We start from the raw sequence: 21,963 nt of genomic DNA on the forward strand, positions 1-21,963 counted from the left end.
TTTACGTTCTGAAGTCAAACCCCACAGAGGTCTATTTTACCTTTCATCTTTCCAGGCTCGATAGAATAAAGTACCAGTCAAATACTGTGGTCGAGGGTATTGACTAAACTCCATCACCTAAAAATTGTTGGTCTTGTACCAAAATTTGAAACCATCATTAAATGAAGTGAGATAAACTGTAAAACACCAGGAGAACCCTTATCTAAAATCCCAGTTGTTCTGCATTAAATGCCCATGGCAAGATTATTAGATTTCGGTTGATTTTATATTGTGTGTAGCGCACCTACAAGAGTAAACTTCTGATGGTCTGAATTAGCATTAAATCTTGCTGAAGATCATTCAAGCCATCTGCTTTTGTGAAAGACCTGAAAATCATCTCATATCATTCTTCTGTTGATGAAGCACTTTATCATGATGATGTCGGAGCAAAATGATAAGATACCGAATAGCTACTTCATAAATCACAAGTTCAAATACAATACTCGATTTTTCTCTCTCTAGTTCACTTAATTTTACACAGCTCCAATGGGCATATTTAAAAAAAACAATATGTATACAGCTTCTCCGGGAAAACTAGATGCGATCGTCTAGCGCCTTATCCAGTGGGAAAGTTATTTCTAAACTGCTGAATGTGGAAATTGCCAAGTTACACATGGCTGTAGGTAATGCATATAGGTAGGTACATATACACAGACTATTGCAATCAGTGTTTTTCTTTCACTTTCAACCATTGCAGTTTGTTTCTCTGTCTTAAAGTCCGAAGATTGTCACGTTTTATCGTTTCGGTTTTCAGGGGTTCAAATACCTTGAGAAACAGATTGGTTATCTCTGGGAATCAAATAAAATTCAATAAACAATGGAAGTCGATGCAGTTAACTATTTTCCATTATTAAAGAAAGAAAATCAACGAAAAGACTGTAAAACCTAAACAAACAAACGGTTCTATAAAAGAAATGAATCCTCATTCCTAAATTTATTTTGATTGTCAAATAAATATCAGATTAGTCAGAATCGATTTCTCGTCATTTTGAGCAGTATATATTAAATCGTGATTCCCTATCTAAAAGCATTCACCACGTAAATGAAAATAAACAGACAAGAATCGAAGCAATTCACTGGCAGATTAACTATATTGTAGTAACGCCGTGCGCATGCGTAGAATTAAACAACCAAGCGTTCCCGCTCAATTCATTTTCTTTCTTGCTGGCCAGCATAGAGCATGGACGTGTCAAGAAGTGTCTCTAACATTCGAACTCTGGAGACAGTCTCTTTACGTGTTAAGCTGTCTCTCTACATCTTTCGGACTTACGCTCGACAGCTCGCTCACACCTACATAACAACGTCCCAACAACAGAAGCTGTAACAAGAACTAAAGATGTATATATTTACCACCTGAATAAATGTTGTTTAAGTTGATAGTCTGGAGTTCAGCGTTCCGTTATATATTCTTATTTTATAGTAGGAAAGTCAGGTATACAATCTAAAGATGTATAACCATCTTTCTACTTTAATATGCGTTTTTTAAAAATCTCAAAAACCGGGAAATCCTACTCAAAATAATGGGTTTAAGAAGAGACAGTTGTACATACTAAGCAGATGAGATATTGCCTGACTTGGAAATTCATGATTTCATGATCATACTAGAGTTTCGTTCTATTTCTGGGTTGTTGAAAATAGATATATTTCCATGGAGAAATCGGTAGAACTAACTATTCATTGACTTCATCACAACATATCAAGTATTTATCATTTCACAAATGTATGGGATATTTAAAACGATGATCTCTTTATCAATAATACTGGTGAAAATTGTTGGGGCGGAAATTTAAATTGGTTAATGAAAATTAAGTCAGATGTTTTCACGGGTTCAAATCTATCTGTGAGTCCTTGTCGGTTGTAACATTATTTGAAAATAAACTGTCATATAATATTATTTTACATTAATGATGATGGTTTTACTAATATCAAACCAATTTTCAATAAGTCAGAAATACAACGAAACTCTTGCTGTGATCATGAAGCCGAAACTTTTGAGTTATTCAATATTTTATCCACACGACCAGTTCACACACACAGCCGTCTCTTTATAAACCCATTATTTGTGTAGCAGCTTCGGCTTCAGAATTATAGATTAATGGATAAAAATAGCCCAATAATCCTCAACATTCTTTAATCTGAAAAGATTTGCTTGTCCAGTTCGTTGTTATTATTTGAATCCTATCAAATTAAATGCTATCATACTCCTTTCGATTGAAGTCGTATGTTTTCTAAAAGTTTGCTTGATCTTATACAACAAATGGACTATGTAAAAATTAATGATACTTTGAGCAGCTAACAATCAATAGCTTTCACTAGTATCATTTATGTCTAACGGCAAAAAATTGCTTGTGGTATTTTCTTTTTGGCTATCTTTATGAATTTAAAAGACGATAGCTCGCTAGTGCCAACTTTTATTAAGCTTCAATTCCTGTCTATTTATATTTTATTTACTTGGTTTATTCTCTTCAGAGAGAGACAATCTTTTTCCCACCCTATTACAATCTAACACATTGTGCCACCCACGGATTAATCTGTATGGAAATTGGTGATGATAATATATTTTCTATAAAGAGAATCCACAATTTATTAAAAAAAAAAACCATGATGAGTATCTGGCATCTTTAATAAGATCAACTTTTTGTTGATTTTCCCCCTTAATTTCTGCAGCTAACCTAAAAACCTTTCGTATTGCTTTACTATTATCAATTAAACTTTTTCCATACGATTTTATTGACCGCGCGCATACGTACACAATTGATCAGTTAAAAATATATTAAAGAAAGCTGTCACTGCATTTCATTCGTGCTAAAGGTAGCAGTAGTCACTAACAATCAATGACTGGCGCACCTAGGTGACGTCACACAGGTAATGTAGGTAGATAACCACATTAAAAAATAAGTAGAACAGTCTAAAGGTGGTAAGCGACCACCTCGTAACAAAGAAGCTGAGGGGGGAGTTATATTGAAAAAAAAAAAAAAAAAAAGGAAGAAGCAGTTTATTTACAGGAATACCTTTCCATCCGTTACCATCACAATTGTTTTTATTTATCACAGCTTCGGGGTCTAACGTCAACTTCCGCTTATCGTCCACACTGCAACTGCCATGCCTGAGCGGAATTTCGCGAAGATCTTCTACTTAGCAGGTCTTACTGGGACGTTTCTAGCAGGATTGTTCAAAGTGATTTGTTTTTCCAGTTCACACTGGATCGATCGACATGAGGGTGGTGATCCAAATTTCATTAGTGCAGGTTTATGGGAAATATGTTATGATGGTTACAAAAGACCGGACTCTATGAGCGGCCAAAGCTACAAAGGATGTTACTGGGTATTTTCAGACGAAGTAAGAGCTCTCCGGGATATTATATTGCCATGTAAGTACTTTATAAGCAATTATTTACTGGACATTTTTTGGTATGAAATCATTACCTCCCTTACGTAAACAAGCTTTGAACTTTCATTATCGTGAGATGTTCGGTTTATCGCATGACTGCTTCCCAAGCTACAATCTGTTAATTCTTGTTATATTGATATCGATCTTAAATGCTGTTGACTCATTCACATTATTCTATCTTTTACTGGCGTAGTATCGGTTTGTGGTCAACAAAAGTATGTATTTGATTCAATTAGAACAAACTTCGATGTCTTTTATTTCTAAACTCACTTTTTAATAATCTTTTCACTTTTATTAAGAAACCAGACCAATTTTGTCTCCAAAGGATGGGAGTGTATCCATATCCATTTCAGGTCCTCTCAAGTTGATGATATCGATGTAGTTGATGTTCAACTTGAATTTCTGCCTGTTGATGTCTGCAGTCAAAACACACACACACACATAATTCTAGAGAGCAACCATTCTAGAGATGTCTTAGCAGTGCCTCTGGGCAAATTTAATGCATTGGACCTTATAGTATTTATTGACAGCAATTCACAACATGCATAGACCAGAATCAGATTTCTAGACCTGTGAGATCCCCAGGCAAATCAATGCACTGGGTCCTATAGTTAGGGCCTGCCTTAGGGTTGCTGGCGCCAGGTTAGCAGAACTTCGGTGCCCTTACAAGTATAGTTTTTTAAAACTTTCGCAAGGAGCTAAACTGAAAATGTAGACTAAAAAACATATGACATCCTGGGCGACTGCCTGAGTTGCTGGTACCTTAAGTCAGCCCTGCCTATAGTAGTAGTTAGTAGTAGTTACAGCATACATAGATCAGAATTGGGCCCCTAGACCTGTGAAACCCCTAGCAATTGCCCTGTGTGCCAATGTCTTAAGATGGTACTGGGTAAGAGTTTGGATGAAATACTTTGTAGGAGAAGCAGATAAATTTGAAAGAAGAGACAGAGGGAGTATGTATTATGCTGGTGGTGGTTGTAGTGTGTTGATGAATGAGGAGTTAACAACCAATTTCGAAGACATTTTTGGTTCAATGCAATCAAGAATAGTCTGATAAGTTTTAGATAATTGAACCTTGACTAATGTAATTCTAGCTGCTCGTGCAATCTGGCAGGTGATACCAATCAGTGGAATAAATTACATGATGGTAAGAAGAGGAGGTCTAACATCTTGCGCAGAGCTCTTTCTTGGGGAGACATGAAATATTCAAAAAAGTTACAGGATCCCAGTTTATTTATTCTTTAACAACCAGTAACCATTCCATCTCTGCAAACATATTCTGATGTAAGACTTTACTTCTTCCTCATGGCATACAATTTATTCTCATTAAGATGGTTTTGTGGAGAATTTGCTGGCTGCTTTCTCTACAAAACTGATAATGCTTCATTGCAGCCAGTAAGTTGCAATCATAACGCTTTTCTTGAAATAAAACAAAACAGAAAAACTGTAGAATATGAAGACACTAGTGATGGATTGAGATGGCAAATTGTATAAAAAAGAGATTTAGGCATGGCTGTGTGGTAAGAAGCTTGCTTCCCGATGACATGGTTTCAGGTTCAGTCCTACTGCTTGGCACTTTGGGCAAGTATCTTTTGCTATAGCCTTGGGCTGACCAAAGACTTTGTGAGTGGATTTGGTAGACAGAAACTGAAAGAAGTCTGTTATATATATATATATATATATGTATATATGTATATATATATATATATATATATGTATGTATATATATATATATATATATATATATACAACTTATGCGAAGACATGACCAACCATGGGAAATATGGCCGTTCTTGGAAACAGGTGAGGGTTGGCAAAAAGAAGGTCATCTAGTTGTAGAAAATCTACCTCAGTTAATCCTGCCTGGTCCAGGCAAGCATGGAAAACCTCCTCCTCCTCCTCATTATCATCATCACTGTCTGTTTTCCATGCAGGCATGGGTTGTATAGTTTGACAGGAGCTAGCAAGTCAGAGAACTGCACCAGGCTCCATTGTGTCCAGTTTAGGCACGGTGTCCTGTGGCTGGATTCTCTTCCTAACGCCATTCTCTTACATTGCACCAGCTCCACTGCTTTACACATGGCACCAGCATGGCTGTTTTTGACTTGGCACCAGTACACATAAAAAAGTGAACACTAAAATGGTGACAGTGATGAAATGCAAGTTTATTATTTCCCCACATGTGATGAAGACATCATTGAATAAAAGACTTCAGTCCTTAAATATTGGAAAAAAAATATGTGTATATTTTTCTTCGTGATTTTAGCACAAGGCCTGCAGTTTCGTTGTGTGGTGCCAAGTATTTTAACATCAAACCCAGTACTTGAGTGGTATTTATTTTATCAACCTTGTAAGGATGAAAGGTAAAGTCAGCTTCAACAGAATTTGAACATAGATTGTAATTGGCGGAAAACCATTAAGCATTTTGTTTGATGTGGTAACAATTCTGCCATCTTGTCACTTTTGAATATGGATATATTTCATGCATGTTAATACAGATCTTTGCTTTCAGATTTAAACTTTATTTTCAGATCAATTCATTAACACAAGAAAAACCGAGTGAGTCAATTGATGCATTTTGAAATTTTAATTACACACAGTTCCAAAACTATTGTAGATTTCAACATCATGGTGCTTGACTTTTCATGCTATTATGATATTCTTAGACACTATATATCATAGGTTGCTTGCACCAACTGTAAAAAAAATAAATAAACCACTTCCTATAAGGATCACGTGTGCCAATTGATGCAATGGCAACTTTTGAAAACTTGCACCTGCTTTTTGTTTATAAATACATGTGACTGCATTTTAGATATTCAGTAATTGCTCACAAAAACAAACTGCAGTTTGGTCAGCGCAATTCATTACAACAGAAGGGAATTGCCAGAAGTAGTAGAACAGGTGAAACCAGTGCCTGAAACTGTGGTTTTGAAATCCACAGAAAAGCCTACTGTCACACTTATATCATACCAGTGTTAAAAATCAAAGTCTGTTGTTGTTTTGAGTATCTTGCATCAACATGTAGAAGATCCTTCTGAAAACAACCTCAAAAAGAAGCCTGACACCATACTTCTTTTATAACAAGACTAAGGTAGGCGTAGACGTGATTGACCAAATCGCAAAGCTTTATTCAGTCAAGGCAAGCAGTAGACAATGGCCAGTGCACGTTTCTTTATGATATTTTGGATGTTGCTCTTAAAACAGCTGGGTAATATACACGTGTTTGTAACTCAGTCATTAGTCGATGGGAACATATTGAAAACGTTGCAAAAGGAATTTGTGGTGATTCACCTTGCAGTCGTTCATGTAACTATCAAACACCCTTTTGAGGAAAGCTCTACCTCTGGAAATAAAGTCAGATGTACATGGGTGAAAAACAAAATGCCGAAACAGAACCACAGAAATGTATGGAGTCTATAAAAAAAAACCTGTGTATGTAAATGTATGTTAAAATGTTCTGATGGATGTTTAGAATTTCAATAAATTTCTTTTTATTTCGTAAGGATAAATTTCTTTCAAAATATCAAACAATTGTGACTAATATCATCGTGAAGTCATAAAATTCATTAGAGTCATACATTTAATAAAGGTTTTCCACTTCTCCTTTTCTTTTTTCCTTCATCATCATCATTGTCGTTGCTTTTCATGTTGGCATGGGTTGGACAGTTTAACTGAGGACTGGCAAGCCAGAAGCCTGTACCAGGCTCCAATCTGATCTGGCAGGCTTTCTACAGCTGGATGCCCTTCATAACACCAACCACTCCAAGAGTGTAGTGGGTGTTTTTTATGTGCCACCAGCATAGAGGTCAATCAGGTGGTACTGGCATTGACCACGCTCAAATGGTGATTTTTATGTGCCACCGGCATGGGAGCCATCAGGTGACACTATCAATGACCATGCTCGAATAGTGCTTTTGACATGCGACCAGCACAGGGGCCAGTCAGGTGACACTGGCAACAACCACGCTTGAATGGTACTTTTTACCTGCCACCAGCATGAGAGCCAGTCAGGTGACACTGGCAATGATCGCGCTCGAATAGTGCTTTTGACATGCCACCAGCACAGGGGCCAGTCAGGTGACACTGGCAGAAAAACATCTTTGCATCAACTGATGCATTCTGGTCCTTAAAGGTAGGTGAAAAATTCAGTCCTTCTAATGTTAAGAAGAATTATAAAGCTTTACTCATTAATAAATTAGTTACACTTACATTGAAGCCATTTGTGTACGACACAAGTGTTGATGTTGTCTGGTATTATATTATTTTGATATTGCCTGATTTTATATCTCTTATATGTTACTTGTTTCAGTCAATTGACTGTTGTCATGCTGGAGCACCACTTTGAAGGATTTGTCATTGAATGTATTGACCCCAGTACTTATTTTCTTACAAGCCTGGTACTTATTCTATTGGTTCCTTTTACTGAACTGCTAGGTTATGAGGATGTAAACACATGGTTGTGGACACACACACACACACAAGAGAATTCTTTCAGTTTCTGTCTACCGAATCCTCTGACAAGGCATTGGTTGACCTGAGGTAATAGTAGAAGACACTCTCCCAAAGTGCCATGCTGTGAAACTGAACCCAGAACCATGTGGTTGGGAAGCAAACTTCTCACCACACAGCTCCACCTGTCCCTACACTGCTTGATATATTATTTCAAATAAATCAAAAAGTAGTTTGTTGCTCTTCCCAATAAATTGATCTCTAACTCTGCAAATGAAGCCCCAAATTTGTTCATAAAGGATTCTTTGAATTCAAAAAGTTTGTTGAATTTATTTATATGGAGAACACAATTATAAATATAAAAAATATATAACAAATGCAATAAAATAAATTAATATCCTCATTATGAAACAAAAGGACTTTTCTAGAAACTTTTTCAATTCAGGTTTCGGAGAAATGATATTGTTTCATTTTTGTTACAGTTACATCAAAATTGGGCTATTTTGATGCCAGAGTAATTTGGATACAGTCTTCAGGGTCCAATTGATTACTCTGTTTTGTTTTTATGTTTCATTAGAGTGGAAAGTCCTTATTCGCAAAAATAGCTTGTTGCAAAAGGCAGCAACTCTTTGACTGCCCCCCCCCCCCTCATGCCTGAAGAAAACTTTCTGTTTTAACACAAGGGATACATTTTTTTAGATAATTTTACTTATGTCTAATGAGTTCTCATTGCTCCAAGAATTTCATTCTTGCCCCACTTTTAGTTCAATTTCTATGAAAATAATTTTCACATTTATTTTCTATATCAGATTATTGTTGAATAACTCTAGCCAACTCTTCTGAACTAAAGACTATGGTTATATAAAGGTAGCTTGTCAAATGAACAGGGCTAGTGTGACATTCCGAACATATGGCTGTTAAGGTTACTAAACAAAGGAGCTTGTGTGCAGTTACTTAACAAGCTACAAATAATTATGAAATCTCCCATAATTTACATTCTATTGGGTCATCCCATAAATAATGTGGTTTTGTCAATTGCATGAAATAAAAGTCAACTTGCAATAAAGGTAGGTAGTAATTTTACCTAGTATTTATTCTTAGTGCAAGTTGTGAAGAGTGCAGTTCGATTTTAACAGTTATTTTTTCAAAACTATAATGGAAGTTACAAAGGAGCATATTTGGCTTATTTTACTTTGAGTTCAATAAAGGCAACAACACAATAGAAAGTGTGAAGAATATTAATGCAGTATATGAGGATCGGACAATAAGTGTAAGCCAGTGTCAATGATGGTTCCAGAAGTTCCAAGCCAGAAACTACAAGCCTAGAAGATGAGCCTCATCCTTGAAGATCTATAGAGCTCAACGAGGATGTCTTGCAAACTCTGGTGGAACAAAATCCCATTGTAACTCTTGAGGAACTAACAGGGAAGCTTGGATTTGGTCATTCAACCATTCATCAACACCTGCTTGCCATTGAAAAATCAGGTTCCTCACAAACGTTCCAAGTCTAATCGCATGCATAGAGTGAATATGTGTTCTACTTTGCTGTCACATCTCATGAATAAACCCTTTTCGGACTGGATAGTGACTGGTGACGAGAAATGGGTTATCTATAAAAATGTGAAGTACCAAAGACATTGGGTAGAGAAAGGAGAAACACTGGCACCCCAGGCTAAAGAAGGTCTTCATCCATGTAAAGTGTTGTTATCTGTTTGGTGGGATATGAAAGGTTTAGTCCACTTTGAACTTTTAAACCCAAACCAAATGATAACAAAGGAGATCTACTGCGAGCAGTTTGAGCAGTCTAAGTCAGCACTAGAAGGAAAACCACCATCTTTGATTTCAAAATGAAAGGTGTCCTTCCATCAGGATAATGCTTGGCCACATACAGTGAAGATGACAATCCAAAGGCTGAAGTAGTTTGAATGGGAAACTATGCCCCACCCACCATATTTGCCAGGCATTGCCCCTCCTGATTATCATTTATTCCGCAGTCTTCAAAATCATTTGGATGGAAAAAATATGAATTCTGTAGACGAGGTGAGAACAGTACTGGAGAAGTGTTTTTCATGACGGACAAGTGGATTTTGGAAGAGGGGCCTTGCAAGTCTACCAGAAAGATGGAAGAGCATTGTAGAAAATGAAGTAGAGTATATTTTAGATTAAAAGAGAACTTTATCTTAATTTTGAAAAATAAAAGTAAAAAAAAAAACAACTGCATTATTTATGAGATGACCCAATACTATCTCTTAAATCTAAAGTCCAGTTAAACAAAAAGCAAGCTACATAACCTAGAACCTTGTGTTGGAAGAGGTTTGTAGTTTTATAAAAAGCAGTTTTATAATGAGTTTTAAACAGTAATTTATATAATCTTGTTTTGGATATTTTATTATGAATTACTAGATTGTCCTAGTCATAACTTTAAAATACATCCAGTAGAGGGCCACTATTGTTCCCAGGTCTTCTTTGATCTGAAGTAGTAGTACCTACTTGTGTCCCAGCTAAGATTAATTAGCATGTCATGGAATTACAGACACTCAAATAGACCCAAGGCTGATGAGGTCTTTCAGCTCTTTAACTGTTCATCTAAGGGAAGGTAACTCCATACAGATCTTGCAAACTGATAACTACTGGACTTGTTGCACTTGTACCAGACCAATCCAAGTTTGAAGGACATGAGTGTTGTCTGGTTTTGCACGAACCAAGCCCATAATAATAATATTCATCATGCAGATTGTTCAACAAACCGAGACATCAGCATTAGCATTGTCACACTTTCTTCATGAGTCCAGCAGCAATAGGGAAAGATGTAACTGGGATAGGTTGAGGATACTACTAAAAGTATGCAGCTTTGACCCTGCATATGGGCAGCCATAGGGTGATGGTTGTTTTCTAGTCTTACACCATGGGGCTGTGCCTTGCTGAACCCTCATTCATTAAAGCAATGAGAGTTCATAATTGCTTAATAAGGAAAGAAATGATTGGATGGTCAAGACTGGAGCATCTTTGATTTTAGGTCAACTCGTTCATGGTTGATCTCAGATAAAACTATTACTACTCCTACAACAGTGGTTCCCAAAGGCTTGACTTTTTCACTACTCCACACACTCCATATGTTCTCGCTCAATCATTGCTAGACAGCCCAAATCGTCATCATCATCATCAACATAATCACCAACTTTATAGAAACCACTGTTGCTTCAAAAAACATCAATAATTTGGAAAATCAAAGAAATAAAAAACCTCGAAGATTTTAAGTTTATTTATAGTAAACAGATCTGGCGTCACATAAAAAGCAACCACGCTGATACCACATACAAAGCACCTGTTGTTGGTGCTGCATAAAAAGCTCTTGTGCTGGTGCCACATAAAAAGCACCCTTGCCGATGGCATGTAAAAAACACCATTCAAGTGTGGTCGATGCCAGTGCCACCTGACTAGCTCCTGTGCCGGTGGCACATAAAAAGCACCATTCGAGCATGGGTGATGTTAGTGCCGCCTGACTGGACCCCCAGCTAGTGGCATGTAAAAAGCACCCACTACACTCTTGGAGTGTTTGGTGTTAGGAAGGGCATCCAGCTGTAGAAACCTTGCCAGATCAGATTGGAACCTCGTGCAGCCTCCTGGCTTGCCAGTCCTCAGTTAAACCGTCCAACTCATGCCAGCATGGAAAGCGGATGTTAAACTATGATAAGCTGATGATGAGAATAAATAAAACAATCATAACTAGGAATTGAACCTTGAGCATAAATGTATATCACTGGCAACTCTTCTTCCAATTACATGTAATAGTAGTGGTGTGGTACTAACTAACTATATCCAGTTCTAATTTATTGGTTTCAAATTTTGGCACAAGGCCAGCAATTCATTTTTTGGAGAGGATGACGTCAATTACTTCGGTCTCCAGTGTACAACTGGTACTTTTTAAAATCAACCCTGAAAGAACAAAAGGCAAAGTCGACTTTGGTGGAATTTGAACTCAGAATGTAAAGTGCTGCTAAACATTAGCCCTGTGTGCAAATGATTCTACTAACTTGTCGCCTTATCCACAATTCTAATTTAATTTGATTAGGAACAATACTAATTTTAAAAATAGGTGTATGGTCAATTGAATATGTTTTTACCCATAAGTATATTATAGAAGCAGTGGCAAACTGGGTCTAAGAGTATTGGTTGTCAGGAGACTAAGGGGTCCCACTCGCAACTACAATACTATCATTTAATGTTTTTTTTTTGTTAAAAATATTCTTTTCAACTGTCTACAAACACAGTCAGGCTGAAATAATTAATACATTTTTCCAGGAGTGAATAAAAAACTTGAGGGGATGGGCCCTTTAGATACTAACATGAGCCCCCCCCCCCCCCATATATGGATTCTAATGTTGCAGGGGCCCACTTGCCATCGGGCAAACTGGTAACCTGACCAGTCCACCACTCTATAGAAGTATATTATAGAAGTCATATCTCTGCCAGAAATCATATCCTATTGTTAAAAAATAATTGAATACTGTAATCCTAGATTCACTAGGTCTGAATAAAAATAACAAAAGCAAGCAAAAAAGACTGGATAGTGATGGCCGATATTCATTTGATTATAGGTCCGTATGATTAAGGCTGATTTTAGATAACAGAGTGACATCAACTGTGTTTGGAATTGAACTTAGAATGGCAAGTTCCAAATTTGCTACTATAATTATCCTCTCCAACGTCTCCACTGCTCTTCTTTAACACACTGCCATCGAACTTAAGCATAAGCTTGTATAACGGAAGTTAATAATGTCTTCTAACTTGGAATTGAAACTGGCTTGGCTTGCTCTAAATCTCACCATTTGAATTGTAATAAAAAAAAAAAGATAAAAAAAGAAAATAAAACGTCAACGTTTGCTGTTTATTAAAAGTTTAATTGTAAACTTTAAAATTCCGTCTTTCCAGCTATGATCAACCTATATATTTAGTGTTGTATACTTACAATTTCGTTTCAACACTTAGATCCTTTTCCCTTTTATTAAATACCCCTTTAACGACGATTAAGTCTTTTTGTATATGTCTATCTAACTTAAAAGAAACCTTTATCTTTTCATTGTTTGGTCTGCTGCTACGTCGATTTGTATTTTAAATAAACTGCATTGCTATTCTAGAACATATATCCTAATATTGTTTTATATGTATATTTCCTGAATAATACTGGTATGTATATCTATTTAGATTTTCCTATTCTTTTGCAAGTTTCCCGAGTGATATGTGGCCAACTGCTATCAATTTACTGTTGTCACTTGTTGAACTACTTGGCTGATTTTGTTACTCACCTGTCCTTACCTGAAGATAACAAGCATAGACAATATAGTGACTTCAAAAGTAGGTAGGTAGCCAGCCTGACTGCCTGATCGTTGTTAGTTTCCTGTGTGTCTCGTCAGAGCAAGCAGCCAATCGTATATAAGGCGGCCATCAAAGCAATTATATTATATCGACAATAACTTGAGGTTAATTTTCACCTCAAATATATTAAATATATGTAGTATTGATCAACGTAGGAACATTTACTCGTCGATAAGAGAGACGTTCGATATTGTTTAAACATGTCGAGTTCTCGAATGTTTATATATGGCTTTTCCTTGAGCGGTATAGCCCTTTTTTGTATGGTGATAGCTTTCTCCAGTCCAAACTGGTTGGAATCTTTCGAACAAGCCAACAATAAATTCGTGAAACTCGGCCTTTGGGAAACTTGTTTCAATGATTATACATTTTATCAAGACTACCAAGGAAAACGCTATAAAGGTTGCTGGTATATTTTCTCCTACGAATATAGACCGATCTGGGAGTGGCTGTCACCTCGTAAGTTCATAACTTTCCTTCCTCTCTTCTTAAATTCTTTCTATAGTTGCTCACGTATTAACGAAAATTAGGTCGACAAAGATATGATCTTATTGTGTCGACCGTTTTATTCTATGTTGCACTATTTCAAAATTTCGTTTTCATGTGGTATTCTTTTCTGTATAGATACAAAAAAACATGAAATAGTAAAGTATAATTAACTAACCGTCAAGTTAATAAATTTCTTAGAAATTGGTGTCACGTTAGTTACCTGTTTACACCTTTAATTAATCATTACCAAAATATGGCGATATGTGAAACTTTGAAATTAGTTTAGTTATAAACAACGGTCATTAAGTTATTTTCCGATAGTAAAGCATAGAACTTTCTCAAGATTAGTAGATTTTAAATACGTTCGTTTGTTAATTTGTATTTTTAAATATATTTTCCTTCTGTATCTTGGGAAAATATTGTCACCACGCATTGATCCAATTTAGTTATGTATTAAAACGACAAGTATTAGATTAAATGTGTGTTTATGAATTGTTTAATTTCACCTGTAATTAAAATTGTAACACAAGAAATGGCGATTATATTTATTATGATACAGGTAAGACAATAGACTATCAAATAACTCGTAATTTATTATCGACAATTCGTTATTAAAAATATCTATCAACAGGTGATTTATTACCTCTGTAACTTAACGACAAGGGCTGTGACGGTTATAATTTTCTAAAACACTTGGAAAATGGAAAAATAAATAAGACTGTGCGACGAACTTCGCAATGTTGGCTTATATCTATAGATTTTGCACGGATACGTGGGTGTTAGGATTTATATTTTACTAACCGAAATTAACTTTGGTTAATAATTGTTTAAGAGTGTTTAGCTTACACAGACTTTGTAGTGTGTTTTATGTGTGTGCGTGTCCGCGTTATTAGGCATATACACAAACACACACACAGGGTGCGTAAGATATTTGAGGACAGATTTATGTTTATAAAAAAAAAACATATAATAATAGATAACTTTATTTATCAAAAAATGCTATGAGAATAAAAATAAACCTTTTCTATAATGTTATTCAATAAAGCCATCTTCAGCGTCAACAACTGCTTCTATACGAGATCTAAATCATCTACATGCTCGAATCAAGTGGTTCTGGTTCATTCTGGACATTACCTTGACTATGGTAGCTTCCAAAGAATCTTTGGTGTTATGGGCGTGTTCATTGACCTCTCTCTCAACATCACTGGACATGTAATAATCCAATGGATTGAGATCTGGGGAATTAGGAGGCCAAATGTTAGGAGTTGTGTGATCATGAAAATTTTCAGTCATTCCTGTGTTACTAGAGCCATGTGTAATAGGGCAGAGTCTCAGTGGAACAGATATGGCCTTCCATTGCATACACTGTCTATCCAGGGCTTAACAATTATTTCCAGGACCTCAATGTAGGCAGCAGAGTTAACTCTAAGGCCTTGTGGAAAGAAGTAAGGGGGTATCACATGTCTTTCATTGCTGACAACCCCTAAAACCATGACATTTGCAAGACATTTTGCATGCATAACACTTGGAACTGCAGAAGGGCCTGCACATAACCATTTGTCATTTCTTCTGTTAACTTTTTGATCTTGGTTGAAGTTTTTCTTGTTTAAGAAAAACCAAATCAAATCTTCTTCTGCTGGATATTTCAGTTTGTTCAAGAACCTTTTAGATCTGATGTAGTGACTTTCTTTTGCTTTTTCTGACAAATTGACCTTTCCTCATCACATAAAACATCATTTGATGTCTTCATGGACAACATTTCTGACTGTTCCTTCTGACACATGGAGATCTTTTGCAATTGACCTCATGGACTTCCTGGGATTGTAATCATTGGTCTGTTGAACTTTCTGGATAAATTTAGGTGTTCTGATGACTTCAGAGCATTTAGGATGCTTTTTATGCTTTGATACTGGTGATACGTTTCCATCTTCAATCTCTGGCTCCGTAAAAACTTTGTAGACGAAAGATCTGGCAACTTTTAAAAATTGAGATATTTCTAAATCACTATACTCAGTTTTTGTAACCACAATAACAGCATGCCTCTTCACTTCTAGAGTAAGCTGAGGGTCTGCCATTATTGTTTTCTGAAACAAAGATTATATTGAGTTAGCAAAAAATGCAGCAATGACCTCAAAAAGGTGTCCTCAAATACCTTACACACCCTGTGTATATATATATATATATATATATATATATATATATATATATATTTATTTATTTATTTATATGTATATATAAATATTGTATAAAAGATTGTGGGTAAGGCCAGAACAATGCGAAGTAAATGCAAGGCATATCACAAGAAAACAAATATATGAATTAATGTAGACTTACCTTGCATTCAATATTTTGGGGTTATGACCCCGTTTTCAAGAAATCAATGAATGTTGCCGATGTGCATGTGTGTGAGCATATGAAATAATTATTAGGGCACCAAGCTGAAAGAACCCTCAGAGCGTCAAGCATAATATTTTGTTGGGTCTTTACATTCTGAGTTCAAATCCTGACGAGGTAACATTGTCATTTGTCATTCCAGGTCAATAAAATGAAGTACCAATCAAGTCCTGGGTTGATAGTATCGACTAATTCTCTCACTTCAAAATTTATGGCATTGTGCCTATTGTAGAAAGGGTTATTATTATTATTATTATTAAAGTAGCGAGCTAGCAGAATCGTTAGCACGCCGGGCAAAATGCTTAGTGGCATTTTGTCCATCTTTACGTTCTGAGCTCAAATACCGCTGGGATCGATTTTTGCCTTTCATCTTTTCAGGGGTCGATAAAATAAGTACCAGTTGAGTACTGGGCTGTTGTAATCAACTTACGCCCTCCCCACAAATTTTCAGTCCTTGTGCCTATAGTTGAAAGGATTATTATTATCATTATTATTATTATTATTAAGGCAGCGAGCTGGCAGAATTGTTAGCATGCCAGGCATAATGCTTAGCGGCATTTTGTCTATATTTACATTCTGAGTTCAAATTCTATTGTGGTTGACTTTGCCTTTCAGGCTCAATAATATAAAGTACCAGCTGAGCACTTGGCCAATGTAATTCTCTTAGACCCTCCCCCAAAATTGCTGGCCTTGTGCCAAAATTTGAACCATTGTTATTTTGAAGCTAAAGCAACATACCTATACAAGTGTGAACCGTTTCAGAAAAATGGGTATTCTTAATGAGATTTTCTAAGAATGGAAACCTGCCACTTCAGGAAACCTGCCAGTCACCTAGTCACCTACCGATCCGGCAGACACTCTAGCCAAATCGACTACATCCTCGCCAGAAATAGGGAAAGAGGGCGGCTTATAAATGCCAAAACCTACCCTGGCGAAGAATGTACCCCACAACATAGATTAGTAGTTAGCGACTTTGGGATCAAGGCAAAATGGGTGCCCAGAATTAGACAGGCTTGGAGGAGAAGGGTGTGGAAACTTAAAGACCCTGCAAACGGACAGAGACTTAGAGACAAGTTACTTGAAGCATTTAACGAAATAGAAGGGGATATAGCATCATACAACGTGGAAGACAATTGGAGATTTCTGCGGGACAACCTGTTGAAAGCCACCGACCAGATTTGTGGGTGGTGTAAGGTCCCCTCCCGACCCAGAGTAACGTGGTGGTGGAACAAGGAGGTAGACAGGGCTATTAGACAAAAGAAACAGGCTTGGAAGGACTGGAAGAACGGTGGTAGCAGGGAATTGTACCAATGTGCCAGAAGGGAGGCTAGGCGACAGGTTTATTTAGCCAGAGGGGAAGCAGATAAGGAAAGATTTGCCAATGTTCTGCGCCGTGAGGACCAAAGACTCGAGGTATTTCGTGTTGCAAGACAGTGTAGGAGAGAGAATAGTGATGTTGTAGGAGAGAAATGTGTTCGCATGGATGATGGTACGCTTGCATTAAATGAGGATGCAAAGAAAGAGGTCTGGAGATGCCACTACGATAGATTGCTTAATAAAGAGAATGAATGGGAGAAAGAGAGCCTGCCGTATGTCGACCCAATAGAGGGACCAGCTATCCGAGTTGATAGTACCAGTGTAGATAAAGCAATTAAGAGTATGAAGACCGGGAAAGCCCCCGGCCCATCAGGAATCACTGCAGAGATGCTCAAAATAGCTGGCAGTGTTGGCTATAGCCTAGTCACCCGTATTACGAACCAGGTGATACACGAAGGAGTCATACCCAATGACTGGTGTAGCAGCATCATAGTCAACTGCTACAAAGGTAAAGGTGACGCTTTAGATACAAAGAATTACAGAGGCATCAAGCTGTTAGATCAGGTTATGAAAGTTACAGAGAGGGTCATAGCCCAACTAATTAGGGAGCGAATCAATTTAGATGAGATGCAGTTTGGGTTCGTGCCAGGTAAAAGCACTACTGATGCCTTATTTCTAGTGAGACAGTTGCAGGAGAAATACCTAGCTAAGGATAAACCTCTGTACCTGGCTTTCGTTGACATGGAGAAAGCCTTTGACAGGGTCCCCCGATCCCTTATCTGGTGGTCAATGAGGAAACTTGGGATAGAAGAATGGTTAGTGAGAGCTGTGCGAGCCATGTACAGAGATGCTGCCGGTAAGGTGAGGGTTGGAAATGAGTACAGCAATGAATTCCGGGTAGAGGTAGGGGTCCACCAAGGTTCCGTCCTCAGCCCCCTCTTATTTATCATAGTCCTCCAGGCAATCACAGAGGAGTTCAAGACAGGTTGCCCCTGGGAGCTCCTCTATGCTGATGACCTTGCCCTAATTGCGGAGTCACTATCAGAACTAGAGGAGAAGTTTCAGGTGTGGAAGCAAGGTCTAGAACTGAAGGGCCTTAGAGTCAACCTAGCTAAAACCAAAATCCTAATAAGTAGGAAGGTAGATAAAACACAAACCCCTTCAGGTAGATGGCCCTGCTCAGTATGTAGAAAAGGAGTAGGTAGTAACTCTATAAGATGTACCTGGTGCAAGCTATGGACACATAAGAGGTGCAGCAACATCAAAGGCAGGTTAACTAGCAAGTTAGTTTTTGTTTGTGGCAGATGTTCAGGTGCAATAAAGACTGTAAACAAACAGGAAACAACTTCTATCTCATTCCAGGGTGAAAAACTAGAGGTAGTTGATAGCTTCCGCTATCTGGGCGACCAAGTTAGTAGTGGGGGTGGGTGCGCTGAAAGTGTAGCTGCTAGAATAAGAATAGCCTGGGCAAAGTTTAGAGAGCTCTTACCCCTGCTGGCGACAAAGGGACTCTTACTCAGAGTAAAAGGCAGACTGTATGACGCATGCGTACGAACAGCCATGCTACATGGCAGTGAAACATGGGCTGTAACTGCTGAGGACATACGTAAGCTCGCAAGGAATGAAGCCAGTATGCTCCGTTGGATGTGTAATGTCAATGTGAATATCCGTCAGAGTGTAAGTATCTTGAGAGAAAAGCTGAACATTAGAAGCATCAGTTGTGGCGTGCAAGAGAGACGATTGCGCTGGTATGGACATGTGGTGAGAATGGATGAGGATAGCTGCGTGAAAAAGTGCCACACCCTAACAGTTGAGGGAACCCGTGGAAGAGGTAGGCCCAGGAAGACCTGGGCTGAGGTGGTGAGGCAAGACCTTCGTACATTGGGCCTCACCGAGGCGATGACTACTGACCGAGACCTTTGGAAATGTGCTGTGCGTGAGAAGATCCGGCAAGCCAAGTAAGATCGTTGCCAGTGCCCCTGGACTGGTTCTTGTGCGGGTGGCACATGAGATGCACCATTTTGAGCGTGGCCGTTGCCAGTACCGCCTGACTGGCTCCCGTAGGATTTTCGAGCGAGATCGTTGCCAGTGCCCCTGGACTGGCTTGTGCGGGTGGCACATAAAAGACACCATTTCGCGCGTGGCCGTTTTCGTGCGGGTGACACGTAAAAGCACCCACTACATTCTCTGAGTGGTTGGCGTTAGGAAGGGCATCCAGCTGTAGAAACTCTGCCAAATCAGACTGGAGCCTGGTGTTGCCATCCGGTTTCACCAGTCCTCAGTCAAATCGTCCAACCCATGCTAGCATGGAAAGCGGACGTTAAACGATGATGATGATGATGATGATGATGATGATGTCTCAGATGGCGTAAATTATGATTATATCAGAATTTAATATGGGAAAAAAAATTGGTGAGTGTATACGTACACACTGACACACTTCACAGTTATGAAGAAACAAAGATGATTCTTCTGAATTAGCTGAAACTTTTCACAACAAATTCTGATATAATTGGAATCTAGACCATCAAAGAGGTGTTTGTAGAAAATTTCATTAAAACATATCCATTTTTCTGTGAGTAGTGAGGAAAGTAAAGTGTATAGGTATGCTGTTAGCGGCATCTTGTTACCAATCTTAAGATGATTACATATTTTATAAGAAAACAAGGAAGGCGGAATATAAAGAGTAGTGGACAATCAAGCCACTGCCATCGAAAGCCCATGTCTATATGAAAACAAGGGCAGAAACAGTTAAATGCAACAAGCAGTGAAAAACCATTTTCTGATTTGATCGAGCTGAGTTCAGTTCTGTCTTAGGGACTCTCTATCTGGCCAAATGGAACCATGTACATGAAAGGAGTTTTCTGCATGGTGTAAATGTTTGTACACATGCACATGTGTGTGTGTGTGTGTGTATATATATATATATATATAAATAATGGACTCTCCCGACGTTAGACGAGGTAGAAGGATTTGACAATTTCTTACCGAACAACCACACAGATGATTTGTTTATAGTGATCGAATGTTTGTGTAGACATAAGCTCACTCCAAATTGAAATTATCTGTACAGGTGCAACTGGGTGCCACATGTCAGATGTCAAAATGATTACAGAGCAATGTCAAATGAAGTGCTTTGCTCAAGAACACAACGCAACACTCGATCTGGGAATCGAACCCACGATTTCGCAATTATGAGTGCAACACTCTAACCACTCAGTAGTGCACCTCCACACATACATATGTGTGTATATATTGTGCTCAGCATCGCCTTCCTGGCACATGTAAAGACATTTGAGTGAGATCGTTGCCAGTGCCGCCGAACTGGCTCCTGTGCAGGTGGCACGTAAAATACACCATTTTGAGCGTGGCCGTTGCCAGGCCCGCCTAACTGGCTCCTGTGCTGTTGGCATATAAAAAGCACCCACTACACTCTCGGAGTGGTTGGCGTTAGGAAGGGCATCCAGCTGTAGAAACTCTGCCAAATCATATTGGAGCCTGGTGTGGCCAGAGAAGTTGAATTGTTGGGAATGGTTTTAACTTGGGTCTTATAGTATGCCTGTATATATGTGAGAGTATAGTTTCACTTTAATAGTTTCAGTATGAAATTGAAAGTATTTAAGTGAAAGTATCTGACATTACAGTAGCGACATGTTACTGTTTCACTTTTGACACGCAATAGTGAAATAGTGCTCCTGAAAATGGAGCTAATGGAGCTGAAAAATGTGGGAGTTAAGGCCCCTATTGGGAATCTTTTTAACTTGGGTCTTATATGTATTGTTTGAATTTCTTTGAAATAGGAAATATATGTATGTTCACTGGGTTTGTAAAAGAGAGCAAAGCTACAGGAAACCAAAAGACGAATGATCACGATAATCAGTCAGCTACACTAGCCTAGAAAGTCTGTCTTTTATAGATAAGATACACATACATTTTATATATCAGGTGTGGCTGTGTCGTAAGTAGCCAGGTGCAGACATGGCTGTGTGATAAGTAGCTTGGTTACCAACCACATGGTTATGGGTTCAGTCCCACTGCGTGGCACCTTGGGCAAATGTCATCTACTACATCTTTGGGCCACCCCGACGGAAACTGAAAAAGGCCCATCGTGTATATCAATTTTTTTTCTCCGTGTTTTTCTCCTTGTCTCCGTATTCTTTCTGTTGAAGAGCGTGGCTCGAAACGTCAAAGACTTTCCGTATTCCAGAGCGTCATACTAATACATTTTTTGTTATTTACACCACCTGTCCTCGTCTGTTGTTGTTTTTTCGTATATTCTCCCATATATATATGTTTGTATGTCTGTTTTTGTCCCCTACAACATCGCTTGACAACCAATGCTGGTATGTTTATGTCCCTTTAACCTAGTGGTTCGGCAAAAGAGACCGATTGATAATGTTCCTAGAAGGAAATGACACTGAATTATACTCACTTGGCTTCTGTCCGGAAGAAGCTGCCTCACACAGCTCTTATGACTGAGTTTTGAAGTAGCTGCTTGGCTGTTTAAAT

General features: G+C 38.1%; 1 protein-coding gene across 3 annotated transcripts in view; it reads left to right on the forward strand.

The window, feature by feature from the left end:
* The window catches only part of LOC106876987 (uncharacterized), a 41,020-nt gene that overhangs the window by 3,126 nt on the left and 15,931 nt on the right, over nt 1-21,963 (forward strand). The window contains exon 1 of one of the 3 annotated variants that reach the window (XM_014925762.3): nt 2,935-3,409. The exons of 1 other annotated variant lie outside the window; for it this stretch is intronic. In XM_014925762.3, the coding sequence (XP_014781248.1) occupies nt 3,142-3,409 (268 nt within the window). In that variant the 5' untranslated portion in view covers nt 2,935-3,141. Of the gene's footprint in view, nt 1-2,934; nt 3,410-13,249; nt 13,714-21,963 lie in introns of those variants that run through there. One more of the 3 variants, XM_014925763.3, reaches the window with a different exon arrangement.

Source organism: Octopus bimaculoides, chromosome 4 (assembly GCF_046866305.1).
Source record: "Octopus bimaculoides isolate indiv1 chromosome 4, ASM4686630v1, whole genome shotgun sequence".
In the NCBI taxonomy this organism is placed as follows: domain Eukaryota; kingdom Metazoa; phylum Mollusca; class Cephalopoda; order Octopoda; family Octopodidae; genus Octopus; species Octopus bimaculoides.